The sequence below is a fragment of the Lagenorhynchus albirostris genome, chromosome 15 (assembly GCF_949774975.1).
Source record: "Lagenorhynchus albirostris chromosome 15, mLagAlb1.1, whole genome shotgun sequence".
NCBI lineage: Eukaryota > Metazoa > Chordata > Mammalia > Artiodactyla > Delphinidae > Lagenorhynchus > Lagenorhynchus albirostris.
The window spans coordinates 87,901,476-87,923,651 of NC_083109.1; the positions used below are offsets into that span (position 1 = coordinate 87,901,476).

Here is a 22,176-nt window from a genome sequence, read left to right on the forward strand (position 1 = left end):
CCTGCTGCTGGCTGCCCCACCAACCCGTGCCAAGTTGCACACGGCGAGCCAAGGCCAGTTGAACGGGGATGCGGGAGCCAGGAGAGAGAACGGCAAACCGTTGGGTGAAACTTTGGAAAAAGGGCAACGGTGCAATTTGCCCAGGGCACACACAGCCGTCACAAGGCTTTTCCGTGTCCTTGTCAGAGCTAAGGGCCCCCGAGATCCCTGAGCCCAGATGGGAAACTGAGGCCCAGAGAGAGGTGGGCCACACATACACCTCTTGTGTGTCGTGCAGAAGGACCGGCATCCCAGGCCCAGCAAGAGAGGCAGAACGAACGAGAGTGTCTCCAAGGCCACGTGAGAATCGCGAAAGGCACCCCTTCAGGTGCCACTGCAGGTACCCGCTCGGCCCCGGAGATGCTCACAGACGGACGGCGGTGCTCCTGGGGGTCCTCCCCTGGGTCCCCGTGCACCCAGCCTCCTCTGACCCTCTTCTATCCATTATTCAGTAAGCTACTGATGACAGCAAACCCTCCTGTAGAACTTTCTAGCACCTGGCTCTGCTGTCAACGCTCCACTCACACTGAGGCACGCAGGTCAGGACTCTGGGAGGCAGGCAGTGTGACTAGACCCATCTCACAGGTGAGGCACTGTAGCCGGGTCACGTGCTGGGAAGCGGCAAAGCCGGGCGAGGCACGTGGACCGGAGATCCTGGCGGCGTCTGTATCCCCAACGCCTCCTCCTAGTTCCAGGAGCTGGGGGCCCAGGAGGCGCGTGGATGGGTGTCCTGCAGCTGCTGTAACAGATGCCCACAGACGTGCTTCACACAACAGGAGTTCACCCCTCACGGTTCTGAGGACCGGGGTCCAAAATCAGGGCGTGGGCGGGTCACACTCCCCCCAGGGGCTCCGGGGGTGGTGGGTCCCTCCAGCCTCTTCCAGCTTCCTCAGCCTCAGCTCTGCCTCCATCACCATATCCCTCCTTTCTCTGTGTCCAAATCAAGGACACACGTGACTGCATTTCGGGCCCATCCAGGGGTCCAAGGTGACCACCTCGCCCCAAGATCCTGACTCCATCACTTCTGCAAAGACCCTTGTCCTAACCCGGTGGCCTGATGTCCTGGGGGCAGAGGCCACCGCAGGGACGAGGCTCTGGCTCCCGTCCCCGGGCCAACCTCAGGGGCAAAACACCCAACGAGACAGACGCTTGCTCGTTCCTCCAAAACGCGCAGTGGATCCGGTCACCCGGCGCAGGCGAGGAGGCAGAAATCAGCCTTTCTTTCTCGGACAATCTTCCCATCACTCACACGGCAGCAAGCGAGCACCTTGTCATTAAGGAGATATACTAAGCTGTTTAGTATCAGGTTTTCGGCTGGTAGACATTCTGGAAGGGAGAGGAGGCCGCCCCCTGGCAGTTACCTCGGCGAGACCTTTCCGTCAGTATCTCCTGCCAGTTGTGGCAACGCTTGTCCTGGCCCCTGCGGGGGTGGGGATCTGTTTGGTAAAACACGCTCTTCCTATTGAGAACCTCCAGCACCTGTTGTCCACTCCTACCAACCTATTTTCTTTGGGGGGAGGATTTCCCTGAAGGCTATGGGCCTCATAATGACCACACCCAGGGACGGGTTCCCCCAGCATCTTGTTACTCGCCCACAGACCTGCCCATGCCTCGACCGGCCACGCCGTGAGCCACAGCCAGAGCATCAGGACCAGTCAGCGATTTGCCACCATCAGGTGATCACGAGGGGCCTTCACACCCGCTGACACCCTCCCCTTGGGTCTCCAAGAGACATGGTGACAGCTCTTCAAAGTAGGACACAGGGGACAAGTTGCTCACTTATGGTTGGGTGGAAAAATTAACACAGAAGAGACTCAAACCTCTTATGGTCAATTTCATGAAAACCAATTAAAAAACAATTCAAAGATCTGTAACTGCAAAGAAAGTCTGAAGTCGTTTCCATTTAAAAATAATTGCAGTGACTCAGACTTGCGTTCCAAAGCAAAGGGTCGGGGCGGGGTGGGGGGTGGGGGGGGAAGAGATTTGCTTGAAAGTTTAAGATCTATTGTGTTTTAAATACTTTTCTGTCTGCTCATCTGGAATTTGGGGACGTGACTAAGGAATGACATTAGAGTGCAAATGAATGCTCTGTCCCTGGCAACCATGAACACAGGCCCCTAGTTCTTCTTTCCGTACTTAAGCCTCCGTTGCTCATCTTTTTATTCAAGGTAAAAAAAGATGCTCAAATCTACTAAACCGTGTATTAAATATTTAGCACCAAGGCTACTGCTGTGATGTTGTTTTTCCTGCTGAAGGAAAAACAAAGTCAATCCCGAGCGTAGGGTCGATTCCAGCTTATTTTCGAGGCTTTTTAAGGAGATGTCAGGTCTGCAAAATTTCCTTTTACGGTGTAAAACACAACCAGCTGACCAAACTGCTCTTGAGATGCCCGACTCGGTTTCTTCTCTGGCATGTGGGAATGAAGACCAGAGTTTCCTTCCTTCTTCTCACCTTCTGCCCCTTTCACGATAGCCCAGTGACGGCCCCCAGAGACCCTAACACCAGGGAGAATCTCCACGCTGCCGCTCAGGAGGATGTTTTCGGAAAAAATGACTTGCTTGCATTGATTTGAGCAAAGGGGATAATCTTTTCCAGAAGCTTCCAAGGAAACATTTGTCATGGTCAGCTGGGGCGGGCGTCCTGACGAGGCTGGGGGGACCGGGAGATGGCACAGCCCCCCACCTGCTCGACAGCGGCCAGAACTGCGCCCTCTGCAGGTTGTACTAACTTCTTACCTTTACCCACTTCCCTGCCTGCCTCCAGTAGTTTCCTTTTTCTTTTCTTTCGTCAAGCAAAGGAATCCCAGCTGCAGGAACAGCCGTGGTCGCCCAAGTCAGGGAGCTGTGGCCGCTGGTGAAACAGCAGGGTGTTTCGGGAGCCTCAGTGGCTGTGCCCTGGCCACTCGAGCCCATGCACAGTGGCGGCCCAGCATAACAGCCAGGCCAGCCACAGGGAGCCACCCGGGAACCTGGGGCGGGTAGTCCCCTTGGCCACGACGCTGGCCTCGCAGCTTTGCGGGCAGCCATTCCCTCCCTGGGCCTCTGGGTCCTGTCTGAACGGGCTAGGATGACGAGCCCCCGGGGCTGCAGTAGGGACCAACTCAATGAATCCTCCCGGCGCTCTAGCATGCCAGCGCCCAGGGCACGTGGGAGGCGGTGGTGCTGCGCTGCCTCGGACCCTTGGGAGCCTCTGACTGGGCAGCATCAGGCCAGCCCTTCCTGGGGGCCTAGGAGCTCAGCTGGTCGGGGCAACCATGTCCTCCACATGGGGACACGGGGACGCTTGGACCCCGGGGAGAAGGCTTGCAGTGGACCCTGGAAGCGAAGCAAAGATTGGAGCGGGAGAAGCCCCTTCTCCAGAGACCCTTCCCCGAGGCCCGGCACCATGCTCCTCAGGCAACAACCCCCCACGTCTCAGGTGAGCCCCTCTGTCCCCCAGAGTCTTCTCCTGCCCTCTCGAAGGTGGACAGCTGACTCCCCAGTGTGCTGTCGGGCAGAGAGCCCAGGGTGGCCGTGCAGGCTCAGCTGGGGTCCTGGCTGCTCTGCCCCGAGCCTCCACTGGGCCAACAGCTCTGCTCTGCTGCTGACAAGCTCGGGAGAGTCTCTCAAAAGCCTGTAATGGGTTGTTACTCGTTTTTCAATTAATAAAGTCCACGGCTTTCTGACTATAAAAATAACCCATGAAATTGGAGACAACCTAAGTGCCCTACAACTGGGGGCCTGTAAGGCGATCAACCACGTGAGACATGGTGTCTGTTCATCACTCCCAGTGGCACGGGGAGGGCGCCGTGGAGACACACCAAAGACCAAGGACTGGACCTGGAATAGCTGCTGGAGAGCCCCCTGCACGCTCAGACCCTCACAGGCCAACCGCAGGACCCCCGTCACAGGGCCTGTGCTGGCCGAGGAGACCCCCTGGGCCTGGTGCACTGGGCTCTGCAGCTCTGGACGTTTTCTGTTCGCACCACCCGCAGAGGCCAGGATGGCCCTCAGAGGTCCCGCTCCTTCCTGCAGGGGCCACGTGGGGACACCAGGTGCTGCTCTGAGCCCGCGGGAGCCCCGCACAGCGTCCCTGCCGGGCTGTACACGTTAACTGCAGGAGTTTGGCGCCCGAAGCTCCCCTGAGTCCACTAGGCCCTGTGCGTATTGGAGACATAGATGGTCACACCCAGGGCTCAGTGGGAGTCAACTGAGGTTGTGGACAAACTGCAGGGCACTGGGCAGCCCCGGATATGGGGCGCAGGTGGGGCCCTCCCCCAAGGTAAGTGCAGGAAGGGGACTCTGGGCGCCAGCAACCAGCTGAGGTGAAGAGACCAGGCCAGCGGGGTGCAGAGCTCCAGAACGACCCGGCGACCCCATCTGCACTTAAATCCCACAGTGGCTCAGAGAGGGAACGGCCAGCCCAGCTGCCCTGCTGTGTTCCTAGTGTGGCCCCTGTCACCGGCAAGGACGCCGAGGCCCAGGGGAGCTCAGGGCCCACAGGAGGTGGCACCTGCCTCTCTCAGCAAAGGAGGCAGCTCTGTGGCTCACAGCCCAGCCCCGCTGTACAGGATCCATACGGCATGTCTGACGGGAGCATCGAAAGAGATTAAATATAGGAGAGGCGCTGTCTGACTCATATATAAATTGGTCCCGGAGACCAACACGCAGTACAGGGTCATGGACAACAAAACTGCATTTTACACGTCAATCTGGGATAGCCGCTCAGCATGCAAGGCCGTAGCGGCACCTGTGCTGCAGTAACAACGTGGCCATGGCTCCCGCTCTGGCAGCCAGGAGCCTCTTTAAATCCTCTCCTCGTAAAAGTGATGAGTGCAAATAGCGTGCAATGGTTTCATGCTTTGATAACGAAGCACCGAGCCCCAGGTCCACGGACGCGGTGGCCACGTGGGGACCACGGAGAACGCCACCGTAGACCCTCTGCCTGCCAGCCCTGGAGGGAGGGGGGAGGGAGGAGGTGTCAGGGGAGAGCCAGCCCCTCCAGTCGCCTCCCACATAACTGTTCCAGGGACAGATAACCTCACAGAGTCAAGCCCCTTGCGACTCCTGCCCTGTGTTGCCCCAGAGAAGCTCGCCCCACGAGGTTGTAGCAAGTGGGCTCCCCCGGGCCTGTGCTCACGACAGCTGGATGCGGTCCTAGTGAGGAGGCGCCCCAGCGAGGGGCAGGGCCTGCTCAGGGCCAGGCGGTGGGTCTGGACCACCGTGTCACTAACCCAGAGGCAGTGCAAGCACTGGGAAGACAGCCGAGAGGGCGCCCGTCTGAGCGCCGCACCCCGCTGGACGCACTGGTCATCGGGAGGCCCTGGCGGGGCCTGGAGGGCAGGCGGTTCAGTGAGGCTGCCCGCTCGCGCCCCTGGGCCCCAGCGCGGGCCTGAGCAGGGCTCAGCAGGCTGAGGTGCAAGTCACCAGGGGAGGCCCTGCCCTCCAGCACTTCCTGTTCTCAGGACCGCGCTGCTCCCGGCAGGCCAGGCTGGGGGTGGGGGGCAGCTCGCGTTTCTGCGGTGAGAAGGGCTGGCTGGCCAGAAGGGGTTTCTGCAGCTGCCTCTGCGTGTGCACCTCGGCTACAAGGAGCTCCTGGGCCTCAAAGAGCTGCTCAGGGATGGTTTCTCCGGGAGATGCGCGCAGGCGCACACACACACACACACACCCCTGTTCTTTGCAAAAGTAATGCAGGTACTTAGAGCCTCTTCACATGCGATGCCTCTGGGAGGGGTGGGCAGCATGGGCGCCTCCCCAGCAGAGACCCCGGGTCCAGGGTCCCCGGACGGCCGAGCCTCGGCCTGACGGTGCCTGAGAGGCCTGGGACCTGACGTCCAAGACACTGGAACCAAGCCCTGGCCGGCCTCCCACGCCCGATTCACGTTTAAACCCCCTGAGCCTCAATTTCCTCCTCCTTGAAGGAGGGCTGGTGATAAAATTAAAACAGGACGTGTCAGCTACAGGGGCACTGGCTTCGCCGGCCAGAGTGGAGGCTGTCAAACCCTAACAGACCTGAGAAGGTGAGGGAACGGGTCTCACTGGCGTGGACAGCGCGGCCGAGCGTGGTAGCCTCAGGGAGACCAGCCGTGGCACGAACAAGGAGCGCGCGGTGGGCACAGGTGGCCATGTGTCCCTGCAGGGCGGGCAGCAGCCCCCGGACGGACGTGCAGACACAGGCCCCTCCGCCCGCAAAGCCACACACGCGGCTGTCCCTCCAGACCAAGGCTCCCGGAGCAGGACAGAGGGGAGCTGCTGCCCGCAAACAAAGGGAGTGAGGCCCCAGGGGCCAGAAGTGGGGTTAGGCCTGGCCTGGTCCAGAGGCACAGGGCATTCACGGCCTGCGACCTGTCCAGGCTCCGTGTACGGCCATCACAGACACTGGCATCAAGCCTGGGTGCCACACCCTGCCCTGGAATGAGCTGCTGGAGTGTAGACCACAGGATGGCTGCCCTGGACAGCGGCTCTACTGAAGCCAAGCTGAACAGAGCCCGACCCTGCCGCCCAGCACTGCGCTCCCGGCACCGCCCTGCCCCCAGACGAGCCCTCAGAAGTACGAGAGCCATCAGGGCAGCTCCACTAACAACATTCTTTAACTGAAACCGCCCACAAGTCCGTCAACAGGAGAGGGATGAAGAAACCGGAGGTTTTCACACAATGGAACGTGACTTGGCCACGAGGACGAGCCACGGGAGAGGCATCTCTCAGACGCGCGGGCAGCATGGGTGGGGGCAGGGGGGCGGGGATGCACTCGCTGGGAAACGGGGTGGGGGGGGCGGGCAGGGGCCACCCTGGGAGGAGGAAACTGCAGCGGCCACAGGGGTCTGGGCGCTGTCAGTTGGTCCTGACCTGGTGCTGGTTACCTGGTCACCTGGTTACTGGCGCGTGTTGTAAACACCCGCTTACCATCTGTGTGCATTTCCATATGAACGTTCCAACTCAACAGAAACGTGCATTTTAAGAAGGCGGGAAAGTGGGGAATTACAAGTGCCGGTAAAGCTAAAATTGTATTGGAATTTACCAGCACTGATAATATTTGCCCTTGATCTAACTGACCCTCCTCATACAACACACAGAGGAGACCCAGGCAGGCGGGGCGGCGGGTGAATGCATCAGCCGTGAAGATGAAAACTCTTTCCTACCTTTCGTCACCCAGGCACTGGGAAGAGGTGCGGGTATACACGGAATATAGTCTTACCTGGATGTTGGAAAGGGTTGAATTGTGTTCCCCAAAATGGGATGTTTAAGCCCTAACCCTGGGGACCTGTGACTGTGGCCTTATGTGGAAATAGGGACTTGGCAGGTGGGGTTCATTAAGAAAAGGTCATAGTGGATCAGGCTGGCCCTGAGTCCAGTGACTGGTGTCCTTATAAGAAGAGGGAATTTGGACACAGACCCGCAGGAGAGGCCATGCGACAACAGAGGCAGAAAAGGGAGTGACCTGGCCACAAGCCACAGAACGCCAAGGATCGACAGCCACGCCCAGAAGCCGGAAGAGGCAGGAAGGACCCTCCAGAAGCCTTCGGGGAGGCGGTCCTGCGACACTGTGGTTTCTGCCTCTGGCCTCCGGGACTGAGGAAGAAGAGCTTCCTGACTCTCTAAGCTGCCCGGGTAGTGATGCTTCCCGACGGCAGCCTGGGACACTCACACGGTGTGGACACACAGGGTTAGAGCTCAGCTGTTGTTATAAATTAAGGAACCAGAAACGAACCCACACGTTAACGACATCAGAGACGATGATGACCACTGCGCTGAGATCTGAGTAGGGACAGTGCAGTGGTCACTCCAGCCACATCTACTGCTGGCCAGTGCCCTTGGGTGCCCTCGGGCACTCTGAGCCTCAGTCTCCTTGTCCACAAGGTCTGTGGGGTAACAGTGGCCTCCCTCTCTGGGTCCGTGAGGCACTGTGTCTGGCATGGCGCCCTTTCCTGCACCCACGACCTCGGTCCCATCTGCCTCCAGGCTGTGGGGGTGGTGCCTTCTTTGGGGGCGCCTTCCACTGTCGCCCCAGCTCCTCAGCCCTGCCTGACAAGTGCTCAGTGAGCCAGACTCGACCCATTTCAGACTCACTGAGCCTGGCCCGTGGGGTTTTTCTCTTCTTCTGCTTTGCAAGTGATGCCGGGTCTGTGGAACACCAGCGACCGGCTCGTCTGTACTGGAGGTGTCGTCTTGCTGTTGGAGCTATTTTCCCCTCAAAGCTACCACGGGGGCAGGTGTGCTTTCCTTCCCTCCCTGCGTCTGAACACGCTTTGGATCCCAAAACACACACGGCACAGAGGGCGCTGTAGCTCCGGATTCCAAACGCTCAGGAGGCGGCCCGGCTGTTTTGGTGAAAACGGACCGTTAAAGCAGCCTCGCCAGGCCGCGGGGAGCGACGGGTCGCCTGCTGGCAAGTGACCTGAGCACAAGCGCGGCTGCAGCTCCGTTTCCAGCCTGCATTCAGCTGCTGTGCCCTAAATAGCCCCTGCTCAAGCGCACCAAATAGTCATCATCCCTCGAATGTCTGCAAGTCACAACTGCAAACTCCAGCTCACCAGCCAATCAAGAGCAAGGGCTGACTCGGGGAGGCGACTGCAGTGGCTCCGGGAGCCCCACCGGTGCTGAGTTCACCGTCTTCCTTACTGGAGATACAGAGGTCCCATAGGGCAGGGGCCCGAAGCCTCCTGTAATCCAGCCTCGTGCAGCGTAAGGCAACCAAGGCCCAGAGAGGGGAGGGAGTGTTGCAAGCTCACACAGCAAGGATACTCTCTACGGCTAGGCCTCACCTTCTAGGTGCCTCCACGTGCACCTGCTCCCTGCCTGGACCCCCACCCCCCACCCCGCACGGCCCCGCAGGCCACTGGCACCTAGGTTGGAAGGCTTCACTCTCTCAGCCCCGACCACGTCCGTCACTGTGCCCAGGGGGTCTTCCTCTCCCAAGTGCCTCTAAGAGCCACGCTCATCCCCCATCCTCACGCCTCCTCAGGCGCAGACGCCAGCACCTCCCATCCGACACCCGATTAGCCCTCCCACCCTCCCCGTATAACGTGGCTGACTGACACTCCTGGAAAAAATCCCAACATCCAGGCCCAGATGCCCTGCAGAGTCTGACCGCTGCCCCTCTCCAGCTGCCTGGACCCGTCTCCCCTCGAGTTCTGTGCTCAAACACAGAACTGTCCCACAGAACTTCCTGTGATGCTGGGCGTGTCCAACACGGCACCACCAGTTATGTGCAGCCCCTGACGCCTCAGGTGTGGCTGGTGTGCCGAGAGACTAGGTTGTAACTTCATCTCACTTAAATGAACCTCAGTATAAACAGCCCCGTGATGTACTCTGCACAACAGCACTGGTCCTCCAGACTGTAGAAGCCGCCCGGTCCTGGACTGTGCTGCCTCCTCCAGGCTGTCCTCCTGAGCGTCACACCTGTGCTCAGGCCTCAGCTGGAGGTCACTTCTGAGAAACTTCCAGCTGCCTCCCAAGTGCTCACCAGCCCTCAGTCTCCCGTCTGCCGTCAGTGGCTCGTTCTCTTGTTCGTTCTGCAGACGTACGTGTGGCACCCACCGAGGACCAGGCCCTGCGCAGTGGAGCAGACACACCGCTCTCCATCCCACCCTAAGCAGCAGCAGTGCCGGGCCTGAGTCACGCCCGCATTCCCTGCACCTGGCAGGAGGCCAGGCCGGGCTCAGTGCTCGTGGGGTGACTGAACGCGTACCTCTGCCAGCAGGCGGTCACAGCTAGTGTTACGGGCACACCTGGACGCTTCCTTTCCAAGAAGCAGGTTGAATCCTATTGCAAAGCCCGTACACTCTAGTGCATCTGCCCAGCCCCACCCCATCTTGCCAAATACCAGCTCCTCCTGCTTCCTTCTATAAACTTGGTGCCCTGTCTCCTAAACCAATCCAACAGAGTTTAGACCTCAAACCTCTTCCTACAATGCCTCTGTTGACAGATGGATAAACTGAGTCCCAGTAAGGGGGTGAATTTACTGGAGGTCACACGACAATGGCCTTGCCAGGCCTGTCGTCTCTGTGGATACACCAGTGCCTCTGAACTTCAGCCACCCACAATCAGCTGCACCACTGTTACCTAGCATGTACAGTTTTCGATATTACAATTTAAATACTACACCAAAAGCACGAGCTACAACAACATAATAGTTAAATCCAACATCCTCAGAATGAGAAACTTGTGCCTCAAAGGACACCACGTATGTGATAAGGGTCTTATATCCAAAATATATAAAGAATTCTTACAATTTACTAATGGAAAGACAATGAACTAAACAACAGCAAAAGATGTGAACAGACATTTCTCCAAAGAAGATCTAAATGACCAACAAGGACATGAAAAGACACTCGACACCACTCGTCAGTAGACAACTATGAATCAGAACCTCAAGGAGACACCACGTCACACACCCACCAAGATGGCGAGGACCGAAAAGGCGGCTAAAGACAAGTACTGACGAGCAGCACGTGGAGGTGGCTGGCGGGACCACACGATACGTAGCCGCCGAGGAAAAGCGTCTGCAGCTCTTCAAACAGTCGCACTTAGTTATTATGTGACCCAGCAATTCCACTCCCAGGCATACAGCCGGGAGAAATGAAAACATGTCCACCCCAAAACCTGTACATGAATGTTCATACAGCGTTATTCATACAGCCAATAAGCGGAAATAACTCCAACGCCCATTAACGGATGAAAGTACAAGTAAAATGTGGCCCATCCACACTGGGGAGTGTTGTTCGGCCACAGAAAGGAAGGAAGCTCTGACACCGGCCACAACGTGGATGAACCCTGAACACATGATGCTCAGTGAGAGACGCAGACACAAAGAATCAGATAGTGTGTGATTCTGTTTACATGAAACTCCAAGCTGGCCAAGTCCACGGAGGCAGAGAGTAGCCCAGCGGCTGTCCAGGCCTGGAGGGAGGGCAGCATCGGACAGGCTTTTTCTGGAGCAACGAAAAGGCTCTAAAATTGTGGCGATGGGTGCACGGTTCCGTGAATACACTGAAAGCTACTGAACTGTAGACTTTAAGTGGCTGAATTATGAAATATGTAAATTACATCTTGATAAAGGTGCTAAAAAATCTTACTTTAACACTAAAGCAAGAATACTCAGCAACTCATGGGCTAATGCCCTATTTAAATATTTTTCAATGTCTATTAAAAATATATACCCATTAAACTTTAAATGGTGGGGCTTCCCTGGTTAAGAATCCGCCTGCCAATGCAGGGGACACAGGTTCGAACCCTGGCCCGGGAAGATCCCACATGCCGCGCAACAACTAGGCCCGCGCACCACAACTACCGAAGCCCGCACCCTAGAGCCCGTGAGCCACAACTACTGAAGCCCGCACGCGCCTAGAGCCCGCGCACAGCAACGAAGACCCAACGCAGCCAAAAATAAAAATAAATAAATTTAAAAAAAAACAACTTTAAATGGTCGTGCACAAACCACGTAAATTACACTTTGCGGGCCCCCCAGGCTCTACCTCCACCTCAGGGCTGTTCCTCTCTAGACCCTCTCAGCATACATCCTTCAAGATCTCAGAGGAAAAATACTACCACCTAATTAATTCAGAATCTTCAACTTACATAGCTCTGGGCGCATCTGGAGACGACTTACTGGACTGTGGACAATACACCACCGAGACGGGGGGGCCTGTGTGGCCGACGGGGCGACAAAGACATTGTGGTTTTCAGCTATCGTCCTGGCTTCCTGCCAGGGAGGGGTCCAGGCCCACCTGTCACCTGGCCGTCAATGCAACATCTGAGCTCGACCCCGCCTGGCACACCCTCCTCCCCACACAGTTCCATACTCACTGTTGCGACATCAAGAGGCCTGGAAGGGGCCCCTCTACTCAAGCTCCAATCTGAGAGGGCACAGAGGAGCCCACGGTGGCCAGAAAGTTCTATGAGGAGCCCCCTCCCCTCCAGAACCTTCCCCAAGGAGCCCACATGCAGCCTAGGCCTCACCTCGCCCACATCACCCCTCATGAACGTTGGGGTTCTGTCCTGTGTGAACCAGGCTGGCCGTCCGCCCTGGTCACGGATAGCTGCTCCTTCTGGGGGGGCCCATGCCCTGGAGCTTTGCCGCAGTCCCCACCCAGCCCAGCAGCCCCACATGACCTGAATGGCCTCATGGGCTTTTGGGGGTGCAACCCATGCTTTAAAAACAATGAACCGTCTCAACAGTGCAAAAAAGGCCCTGTTTGGTAAGGTAGATAGCTAGTGGGAAGCAGCCGCATAGCACAGGGAGATCAGCTCGGTGCTTTGTGATCGCCTGGAGGGGTGGGACAGGGAGGGTGGGAGGGAGGGAGACGCAAGAGGGAAGAGATATGGGAACATATGTATATGTATAGCTGATTCACTTTGTTATAAAGCAGAAACTAACACACCACTGTAAAGCAATTATACCCCAATAAAGATGTTAAAAAAAAAAAAAAAAGGCCCTGTTTGAAACTAACCAAAGATGGCGAACAACTGGGCCCATGCGGGACAAGCAAGCCCCAGGACCATGAGAGTGGACATCACAGACCACAGCTGCTCATTTCCGGGGTAGTCCCTTCTCCACCAGCCCCGCGGTTTTCAGGGGCCGCTGAGGGGTTCGTTTTGACTTTGGCGGCAGCTTCTGTTTCAGCTGGAGTCGGGATCGGGGTCAATCGCTGGCCACCAGCTTTAGAAACAGTTTTACGGGCACGGCTGTGCGCATTCACAGACATAGAGTCTGGCTGCTCTCGGGCGAGGAGAGCGGAGCTGAGAGGCTGAGACCCAGATCGCACGATCCGCGCACTCCCGACCACAGCCCCTCGCGCCTGACCCCCACCGGCCCGGCACTTACTTCATGGGTTTGAACAGCGCTTGCCCGTAGTTCTGGAAGGTCATGATGAGCTTGAGTTGTGTGCCCCCCGACTTCATGGCTGCAACAGGAGGGAAAGAATACAGGGTCACCTGCTGCCTTGGGGCAGGCCCGTGAGCTTGATGATGCACTGCTCCAGGCTCTGGGGGGACCCCCGGGTAGCGGTGGCCTGAGGCTGTGGGGTTAGGTCAGGGTATGGGTGCAAATGTGAGGGTCGTGGCGGTGGAGTGGGGAGGGTCCGGGACCACGGCCCGGGGCAGGCAGATGTTTCAGGGTCAGGAAGCGCCAACCAGGGGCTGGAGGAGCCGTGCTGAGGAGGGTGGACGGGGCCTGGGAAAATGGGCCGACGGCAGAGGTGGCGGGAGGTTGCCACACTGGAGGGTTGGGTGTGCGGTGGCGCCAGCTGGCGCCCTAGACAGTGTCTCCGCTTGCTCCGACCTCGGCCCCCTCTGTTGAAGGGGGCTCACCACACCCACCCAGCCTCCCCCAGGGGCTGGGGGCAGGGCTGAGACCCACTCGTCGGTGCCTCAGGGGACTCAGGTGAGCACGGGGACGCCAGCAGGGCCACTGACGTTGTGCCCTCGGCCTCGGCCAGTTCATCTGTGAAGTAGGACCAACGTCTGTCCTTAGGGGTCACGGTCAGGACGCTGGTCCAGCTGTTTTCACAGCCCCTGCCTTGATTTAAGGGTCCGAAGAAGTGAGGCCTGGCCCAAGGACGGCTCAAGTTTGGAGAATGTGACACCAGGAGCCGCTGGGTTCTCTGTTCTCCCCGCCCACCCCATCGCCACGGAGAAAGGCGAGAGCGCGTCCATTTACAGGCACTGAGGGGCCAGCCCCGTGGGCACCTGCCCCACGTAAGCCTGTGCCCTGGCCTGGGTCCTCGGCCCAACTTGGGGGTGCAGCCCAGACTTCAGGCCATGACACAGGCCCCAGGATGTTCGAGAAGCAACAGCTTCCGGCCTGGACTACGCCTGACGCCGTGATTTGCTACCCTCCAGCTCACCCTTATGGGGCAGTTCTGCTTACTTGCGAGGGAAACCACAGCACTGCCCCAGGTAGAAACCAGCTCCCGCCCTGGACTTAGACGGAACCCAGTCGGAACACACGCCTGCTGGATTCCGGGGCCGTGGCTGCCAACGGTCCAAAATGGAGAAGGCAAGCGCCGGGGGTGCAGCTGGGCCAGCAACGCACAGGTTTTGTTTTTGACCTTCAACCCGACAGCGGAGAGACACGAGGAGGACCTCAGCTATTCACCGCCTTCTCCGGGTCCCCTGGGGCGGCCTTTGTCCCTCCTCCAGGATGACTGAAGGCCCCTCCGGCCCTGGGCATGGGCGTCCAGCTTACTGGGCATTTTCAGTTCCCTTCCTCCGGGTCAGTGGAGCCAGGCTCCGGGGACTGACGTGGAGCACGATGCGGTGGTTTCCCCGGGGAAGGAGGGGGACTGTAGCCCTTCTGGGCCCAGAGCCACCTTCCTGAGCAGCCCGCTTATTAGGCAGGGCGGCCCTCCGGCCCCCTGGGCTGCTGTCCTAGCAGGTGAGTGAGCGCCCAGGACTTCTGTCCCGTGGAGCCGCGTCTCCACTGCTCGGCACCACCCAGGGCCTTGCCCTGATCTGGATGAGCAACTGTGGGGTCTGTGCTTCAGGCCAGAGGCTGCCCGAATCCTCTCCTGCTGAGTGACTTCTTTTTAAGTAACTCCAAGTACGGAGTAGTTAATTGTGTCATTTATTCTTTGCATCCATGATTGTGCACAACAGTGATTTAATTATCAACACTATCACTGGCCCAGCCAAAGCCTCTGCAGGCCTGGCTTCAGGGTCCTGAGCCTCTTTAAAGGCAGCTAATAGCCATTGCTAAGCAGCCGGGAGGCCAGCTCTAAAGAAATCTCCGCTGGCCACATGAGTTTTGTGAGTGGATCAAGGGGTTCTGAACGGGGCGCCTTGACGGAGCTGTTCTGAGGGAAAGCATCGGGGGCCTCGCAGGACCTGTTCTCATCGCCACACCACTTCTGGGCTCACGTTCCAAGACTGAAGTGACCATCTGGGTCCAGACACAGCCCAGAGCTGGGGGCGGAGATGTGCTGACCGTGGGCAAGGCTGCCCTCCCGGAGGCCTGCCCCCCGATTTGCAGGGTGGGGTCAGGAGACGGGCTGGATTTCTAGCTCTTCTTCCACTTTAAGCTCAAAAGGACGGACGGCGCTGTTGAACCCTGACTCCCAAGGCAGGTTCCCGGCTCCCATGGGGCCTCCGAGGGCTGCACCCCCCCCAGGCCACAGCAGTGCCAGGGGCAGGGCCTCCAGCAGCAGACAGCTCTTGTCCAGGGACCCCGGTCTGCAGACCCACCCAGTGGCTCTGCTAAGCTAAGGGCCCAGTCAGAGGCTGCTGTCTCAGCAGCTGGGTGTCCAACAAAAACGACCAGCTGGATGTGGGGGCAGACACCCCCGGGGACGCCTGCAGCCTGGCCGGGCCAGCCCTCCCCTGCTCCCCGCCCGGCAGGAGCCTGGGCCTGGACACTTGCAGCCATGCTCCCGGGGGCTCCACTGGGCTCCAGGTGAGAAGATGTCCTGCTTCCTCAGGAAGAGGGGCCTCCTCTCAAGTGTGAACTTGCTGGGAGCACCTCCAGGCACAAAGCCGCACACAGTGGGGCTGAGCGTCCGGCGGAGGCCTTCAGCAGGCTCCAGCTTGCCCATTGCTGGCCGCCCCACGCACAGGTAACGAGCGGGGACGCTGCCTAGCCTCTGCTCCCATCTCTTCCTCACCAACACCTCTCAACAGCCCTGGGAGGCAGGTTTCATGGGTCCACGCTCGTCTTCAAAATCTCTGGGGCAGAAATGTTCAGGGGTTTTGAAAATTTCAGATGACAAGAGTTGCAGGTGGTGTATCCATCCCACAGATCCTGTAGCCCTGAGCGGGTCGGGGGAGAACCCCGGAATTAAATGCACTCCATGGGAACATTCACTCCAAGTGAGAAAAACAAGGGTTTAACAGTCTCTCATTTTAGGCTTTGCCTCCATGTCCGTTCATGTTGGGTCGGGTTTTGCTGTCAAATGGGTTATGATTTCAGATTTGCAAGCTGGAGATTACAGGGTCGAGGATATGACCACGTCTGTGATCCACAGGAGACGTGGGGAGGCCCACAGAAGTTAACCCATCTGCCCAGAGTCACGCTGACTCGTGACTGGGGGAGCCGGGACACACCAGGCCTGCTGTTCGCTGTGGGTGATGATACCCGGGGTCCCACCAAGTCAACCTTGCCATACTCGTCAGGCACCTGTGAATGCCAGCCTGGGCTCTGACCGGCCCACGGCCCCAAGGAACATGCTGGGTTAGGACCACCTAGGCCAGGGTAGTCCAGTGGGTGAGATCAGCTCAAACAGCCCACAGGACACAGATGGGCAGGCACTCACCCCAGGTCACCCTGCCATGCGCAGAGCAAGCCAAAGGGGGTGGGGGTGCCCCAAGGCCAGGCCCCCGGGAGAATGGGGGAGGAGGGTGCCCAGGGCGGGCAAAGCTGCCTGTGAGCCCCCGAGGGCTGTCCTCGGCCTCCGGCGGCTCCCTGGGCTCCTGGGCTCCTGGGCTCTGCTCTCTGCACAGGGCAACGTCCAGTGAGAGCTGGGAGGCTGTCTGTCCCCTGAGGGCTATGGCGAGCCTGGCTGGCATGTGGGATCCTTGCAGCCCTGCCTCTAACCAAGACCCTGCACAAAGCCTGAGTTAATACTGTACAAGCCTGGGTGCACTGTCCATCTTCTTGAAATAAGATGCAACGTGCCCGAGCCCACTTGACAGATGGGAGACTGGGGCGGACAGCAGCCTGCAAGCATGAATGCTGCACTTCCCTAAACCCCAACTTTAAAATGCTGTTGTCATTTTTCCGAAAGGCCCACGCTCCCTGCCGCCTTCCATCATGGAAGCCTTCGCCCCATTCAAGACCTGGTCCTCCCAGGTGGAGGTCGCCGCCTTGTAATCACTCTCGACTTTATCTGTCCATCGGCATGTGCAAGTCAGGACGCAGCAGAAGCTTGTTGAGGCTGGATTCACCCCCAACTCCCACGGCCCAGAAAGGGGCCCTGGGATGCAGGAGGTGCTCAAGAGAATCCACTGAACAGATGACAAACGGTCATCGCATTGGATGTTTCTCGAACAACCTCGTCTACTCAGGAGAGAAGGGGACACCCCGGCTGTGGCCTCTCCCTTGCAGTCCTCTTCGTCCGCACGGATTGCCTTCCAGCACAGGAGGAGGGCTGGGTGGGGCTGGGGGCCGGGAGGCACTCAGATTCCTCCTGGGCAGCAAGAAGGAGGGGAGACCACCGTCGTGTCCCGGCGAGTTCTCTCTCAGGGTGAACAACCATATGCCAGGGAGAAGGGTGCTGCCAAGCAGCTCAGCACCGGGCGGAGCACCCAGCACAGCGTCTAAAGCGCTCTGGAGACCCGGGCGCCAGCCTCACAGGCAACTCCAGGCTCCCCGGCATCAGCCCAGGTTGGCAGAGCCCCTTCAGCCTCAGGATGGCCCAGACGCCAGTAAGACAGTGCCTGGAACCCCCTGCCCCCAGCACGCGTGCTCCTGGGGCCTCCCTCCACCCTTCGCGCCTCCTGGGACTGGCCCTCCCACCCAGGGCCTCTGCCCACCCGCTCTGCCCTTGGAGCTATTAGTGACTCATCGGGACCTTCACAAACAGTTGCCTACAGGCCCGAGAACAATGGCGTCAAACCTCCACGCTCAGAAACCACTGCCGGCACACCTTCCTGGAACCAGTAACTGGATGCCCTGAAACTTCTGATTCAGCAGATCCCAAAGAACTCAGAGGCGTCTCCTCCAAACTACTCCGCGTATGGGGCTCTGCCCTGGGTAGAGCTGAGCCCTAGTCACTCCCCGCCCACACGAACCCCAGGAGCACCAGGTGGGCTCTGAGGCAGAGCCTCCCCAGACAACCAGAAGAGGCCGAGCTCTCCAAGGCGTCTCCCTGCAGCTGCCAGGGGGGCCTCTTCTTAACCCGCGGGGGGGACCCGTGGGGCACCCCCTGCAGCAGAACAACAGGACTGGGGGCGGCGTATTGCCCCGCCATGCTCATCTTGCAACAGCAGAAGACGGCCTCCTGCTGCCCCCAAATACTGAGAGCATCGAAGGCCTGCAGGCGCCTCCTCTGGGAAGGCTGCCAGTATAACTCGCCCGCGAGGTGAGGCACCAGCAAGGAGAGCTGGCCGGGCAGGGAGGTCACCTACCAACACTGGTGATCTTCTGGGCGCCGAGGTCACGCAGCAGGGCCTCCACAGCTGGGTTGTGTCGAGAGTACAACTCATAGCGGTTGATGCCGATGTGGAATTTGAGCCAGTTGGGATAGGAGTCCACGGCCGTGTCCCCTGTGGGTAGGAATTCATCCTCAGGACCTTCGTGTGGCCTGCACAAATGAAGGTGACCCAGGTCAACAGGGAAAGAACAGAACAGCAAGGTCTCGAGATGGATGGGGGAGTTGGCATCGATGCCAAGGTTTTCACTTTGGAGCCAAGCAAACATGGATTTACTCAGAGGTGCCTCTACTCAAACAGGGCCCTGCGACGTCCGCACTTTCTCTGTGGCCTTTGTTCCACCAGCTAATAATATATTTGAAGGCCTGTAATTCTCACTTACCCTTGGGAGACGCCACAGACAGCTCTAACTAAAGCAGACCAAACCCAGACCGTCAGCGCGAAGCCCCGCCGCGTCTGGCCCAGGGTCACTGAAACACCTGACAAGCATGATGTCAGCCTGGGGTGCGAGGGGCTGCCGGCTTCCTGGGGGCAGATGAGCCCAGTCTGGCGGAAGCCTTCGCTGGGTGCTCTGCCTTGGGACAGCAGTGATTCAAGAGACTAAATTTGATTTTCAGGAAGCAGCCGTGGGTGGGGAGAGAGGAAAGTGGCACTCACTCCAGCCGAGGCCCAAATCGAGGACCTGCTGCCAACGTGGCCCATCCTTGTCTCTTGAGCCAAAGGGCCAGTCTGGGGGAGGACAGGCCCTGTTTGCCGCTGGAGGGAAAAGCGGAACTTGTCTAAGCGCTAATTCACCTGCAAGTGAGGCCTTTTCAGCCCCAAGTTCTGCCCCACAATGGACACGATGGGTTACGAGAAGCTGCCCAAGGGCCCCATCACTGACCACTGGCTCTGGGCTCTGTCTCTCCTACAAAGAGGCCCAGGCCTAGCACACTGCTCTGCCTCTCAAATTTCTGAGCGTTTCCGTGAACCTGGCCAGCAGACAAAGCTCAGAGGCCACTAAACACCTTGGTGTGTTTAGACAGAAAACACTGGGTCTGGTCCAACTGCAAAGGAGAAAGGATTTTATGAGATGTTTTGGAAACCTGGCCTTTCCCCTCTGTTGCCTGTGTAACCTTTGCAGGTACTTATTTATCGTGACCTTGCTGTTGGTTAATATTTCACCACCCAGGGCAGCAGCATCTGCTTATTTTGATCTGTGTGGCTGAGGAGGGCCTGGGGGGGAGGGGTTAAAGCAGGACAGTTTAAAGAGATGCTCCTGGGGGATGCTACTCGCCCTTTAGGAAGCTGTCACCCCCTTGCAGCCTGGGCAGGGGGAGAACCCCTTGGTTATGCCCCATGGGCGCCAGCATGCCCCTCTGCTAATGTTTTCCCAGGGACTGGTTTACCAGGCTCCTGAGGCCTCTCCAGACCTCCCCGACACGTCCAGCAGAGCGGTGCTGCCAAAAGCACCTGCAGGCAGCGGCTTCCCAAGGAAGCGCCTTCACTCACTGCCTGAGTCCCTTTGTGAGCCAGTGACCAGGGCCTTGCAGGCCAGCACTGCTTTCCTGTAAATGCAGAACTCACTCTTCCCGGCTCCTGCCTGCCATGTCTGCCTTCCAGGTCAGTGGCCACAGGAAACAGCTCCCAAAGCACCCAGCAGCCCTTCTCAGGGAGGCAGTCATTCTGGAGACAAAGGCAGTGCCCAGAGCCTGCACGCTGCCCGCCCCACAAAGCTCCCCTTCCTGGGGCCTCTGCCTTGGGGTCCACGCCCTCTGCGAGTCTCTGACCCTGAGCCTCTTTACACAGCGCCTTGGATGTGCAAGGATCTTTATTCTCAAGGGGCGCTTGGCTGCCTTGGGTGTCGGGCCTGCCAGCACCCACCTCAGCAGCTGCAGCCCCACTCACCAGTCTGGGTTCTCCGCCGCCGCCGCCGCCTTGGGGTTGAACCTGATGTCGCTGTTCACGTTGAAGAGGACATCGTCCTCCGTTAGCGGCGGAATGGCTGCCTGGTACAGTGGGTGCTGGAACAGCCTGGCCAGGAGGGAGCCGTCCCCGCTCGGGCCGGGGGGCGGCACAGGTCCACGCGTCCCGTGGCCTCTGAGCAGCGGCCGGTGACCGGGGTCTAAGGGTCGCAGGGCGCCGGGATCCTGCCCCGGCAAGGCGCCCTCGACCGGTTCGGCTGCGGGTGGCAGTTTCTCAAGCGAGTGGGACGTGAGGTTGGAGGAAGGGTCGGAGCTGAAGTCCTGCAGGATGCGCAGTGTGTGCTTGTTGGGCCAGCCCGCGTCGCCGGCGGCGGAGGCTGCTGCCGGGGGCTCCCCCGGGCGTCCGCGCGCCTGGGCCCAGCCGGGTGCCGCCGCCTCGGCCGCGGGCTGCGCGCAGGAGCAGCCGGGTTCCCCCGAGGGCTGCGCTCCGCTCCGCTCCAGCTTGGGCAGCAGATCCAGCACGATGTGCAGCGCGCAGGCCACCAGGAACGCCATCAGGATGAGCACGCGGAATCTGCGCACCAGGATCATCTTCATGGCCCGGCGGGCGAGCGGGGCCTGGAACTCCGGGCGCCCCCAGAGCGCGCTCCGCCCGTGCCCTTCTAGTCTTGGCTTGGCACGAACGCGGTGCCGCGGCGCGGATCAAGGTCCATCTGGCGTCGGCCAGCTACTCGTCCCGGGGCTGTCCCACGCGTAGGGCGCCCACCGCCAAAGCGCCCGCTCGCCGGGCCATTTCGGGGCCACTCCCTCTCGCCTCTCCGGAGCGGCCGCGCCCTCAGCCGGCCGGGCCCAGCGGCCCTCGTCCGCGAAGCTGGGGGCGCAGCTCGGGGAGGCCCCGCGCACGTAGCGGCCCGCTTGGGTCTCCGGGGCCGCGGCCGCGCTCATCAGGCGCGCAGGGGCCGGACACTTAGGCCCATCTCGGCCAAGGCGCAGCGGCCTGGGGTGGGGGGTGGAGGCGACCGCGCGGCGCAATCCGATCCGAGGCTCGGCGAAGTCTCTTGCGCTGCTCCGTGGGCCGCGCTAGGCGCCGAGCCGGCCGGGCGGAGAAGGGGCGGCTCCTTCGGGCAGGGCTCGGTTCTCTCACGCTGCGGCCCGCAGGCGGGGACCTGGAGGGGAATGAGGGCGCAGGGCCGCGGGGACCGAGGAGGGGGCGGGAGCGGGGGGGTGGCGCACGGAGCGTCCGGCGAAGTCCCCGGGCAGGTGCACCGGCCGTCTCCGGAGCGCAGCCCCCGCACAGCCGAGCCTCTCCCCGGGCGGTCAGATATCCGAGCGCCGCGGAGCCGCCCCCCGCGTCAGCGCCCGCAGATTGGCGGAGCCGCAGCCCCGCGAGCCCGGGCCTACGCTGCTCCCTCTGTTTTCTCCTCCCCTCGGCCGCGCCCCGCGATGCTCTGCAGCTCCCGGCCCGCTAAAGAGAGGGCGCTTTCTTCCCGCGGTTTGCCCAGAGAAGACAGGAAAGCAGACGGCGCTGATCCCGCGCTGCGGGTTCTGCCGAGAAGGGCTCCCGGGCCTGGCTGCCGCGCCCAGGACCTCGGCCCACTCGGGGCAGGCCGCCGCCAGCTGCAGCCTCTCGGCTCCTCCCCGATAAGCCGAGGACCAGAACCCAGGCCAAGTCCCTCCCCGGAGGCGCTGGGCGTCTGCGCCGCCGGATGAGCTCCCTCTGGGCGGCGACCTTATGCCCCACGCCCCCGCCTTGGGCGGGTGCCGCGCCCCAGGCTGCCGGCGAAGGGGAGGAGGAGGGGGCGTTGGGGTCGCCACCGCGGGAGACGATGAGAGGAGCGGAGTGTTGGCCCAAATCCGGAGGGGAGGCCCGCACCGGGGCGAGGCTCCTGCACGCTGGGGCCCCCTCCCACCTCGAGGGGACCACGCCTGCGCCTTAACTATGGCGGCGCCGGTGCCCCAGTTAGAATTCGCTTGGCACAGAGAGGTGCCCGGTGTGTGCGGGAGGCGGCACCTCCCTCGCTTTGGGCGGGACGCGTGTGTGTGTGTGTGTGTGTGTGTGTGTGTGTGTGTGTGTCAGTTGGCCTCGCCAGATGCGCAGACTTGGCCACCTGCAGCCAGGGGCGTGGTACTTCTGTGCCCACACAGCTTCTGGACCCCCAGCCCGCAATAGGGAA

At 60.1% G+C, this 22,176-nt stretch overlaps 1 protein-coding gene across 1 annotated transcript in view; it reads right to left on the minus strand.

Moving 5' to 3' along the window:
• Window positions 1-21,625, minus strand: part of FAM20C (FAM20C golgi associated secretory pathway kinase) — a 36,814-nt gene extending 15,189 nt beyond the window's left edge. The window contains exons 1-3 of the mRNA XM_060125247.1: window positions 19,986-21,625; window positions 18,075-18,250; window positions 12,841-12,919 (exon numbers count right to left, since the gene is read on the minus strand). Coding sequence (XP_059981230.1) covers window positions 12,841-12,919; window positions 18,075-18,250; window positions 19,986-20,599 — 869 coding nt within the window. The 5' untranslated portion in view covers window positions 20,600-21,625. The remainder of the gene's footprint in view (window positions 1-12,840; window positions 12,920-18,074; window positions 18,251-19,985) is intronic.
• Between the last annotated feature and the right edge of the window lie 551 nt (window positions 21,626-22,176).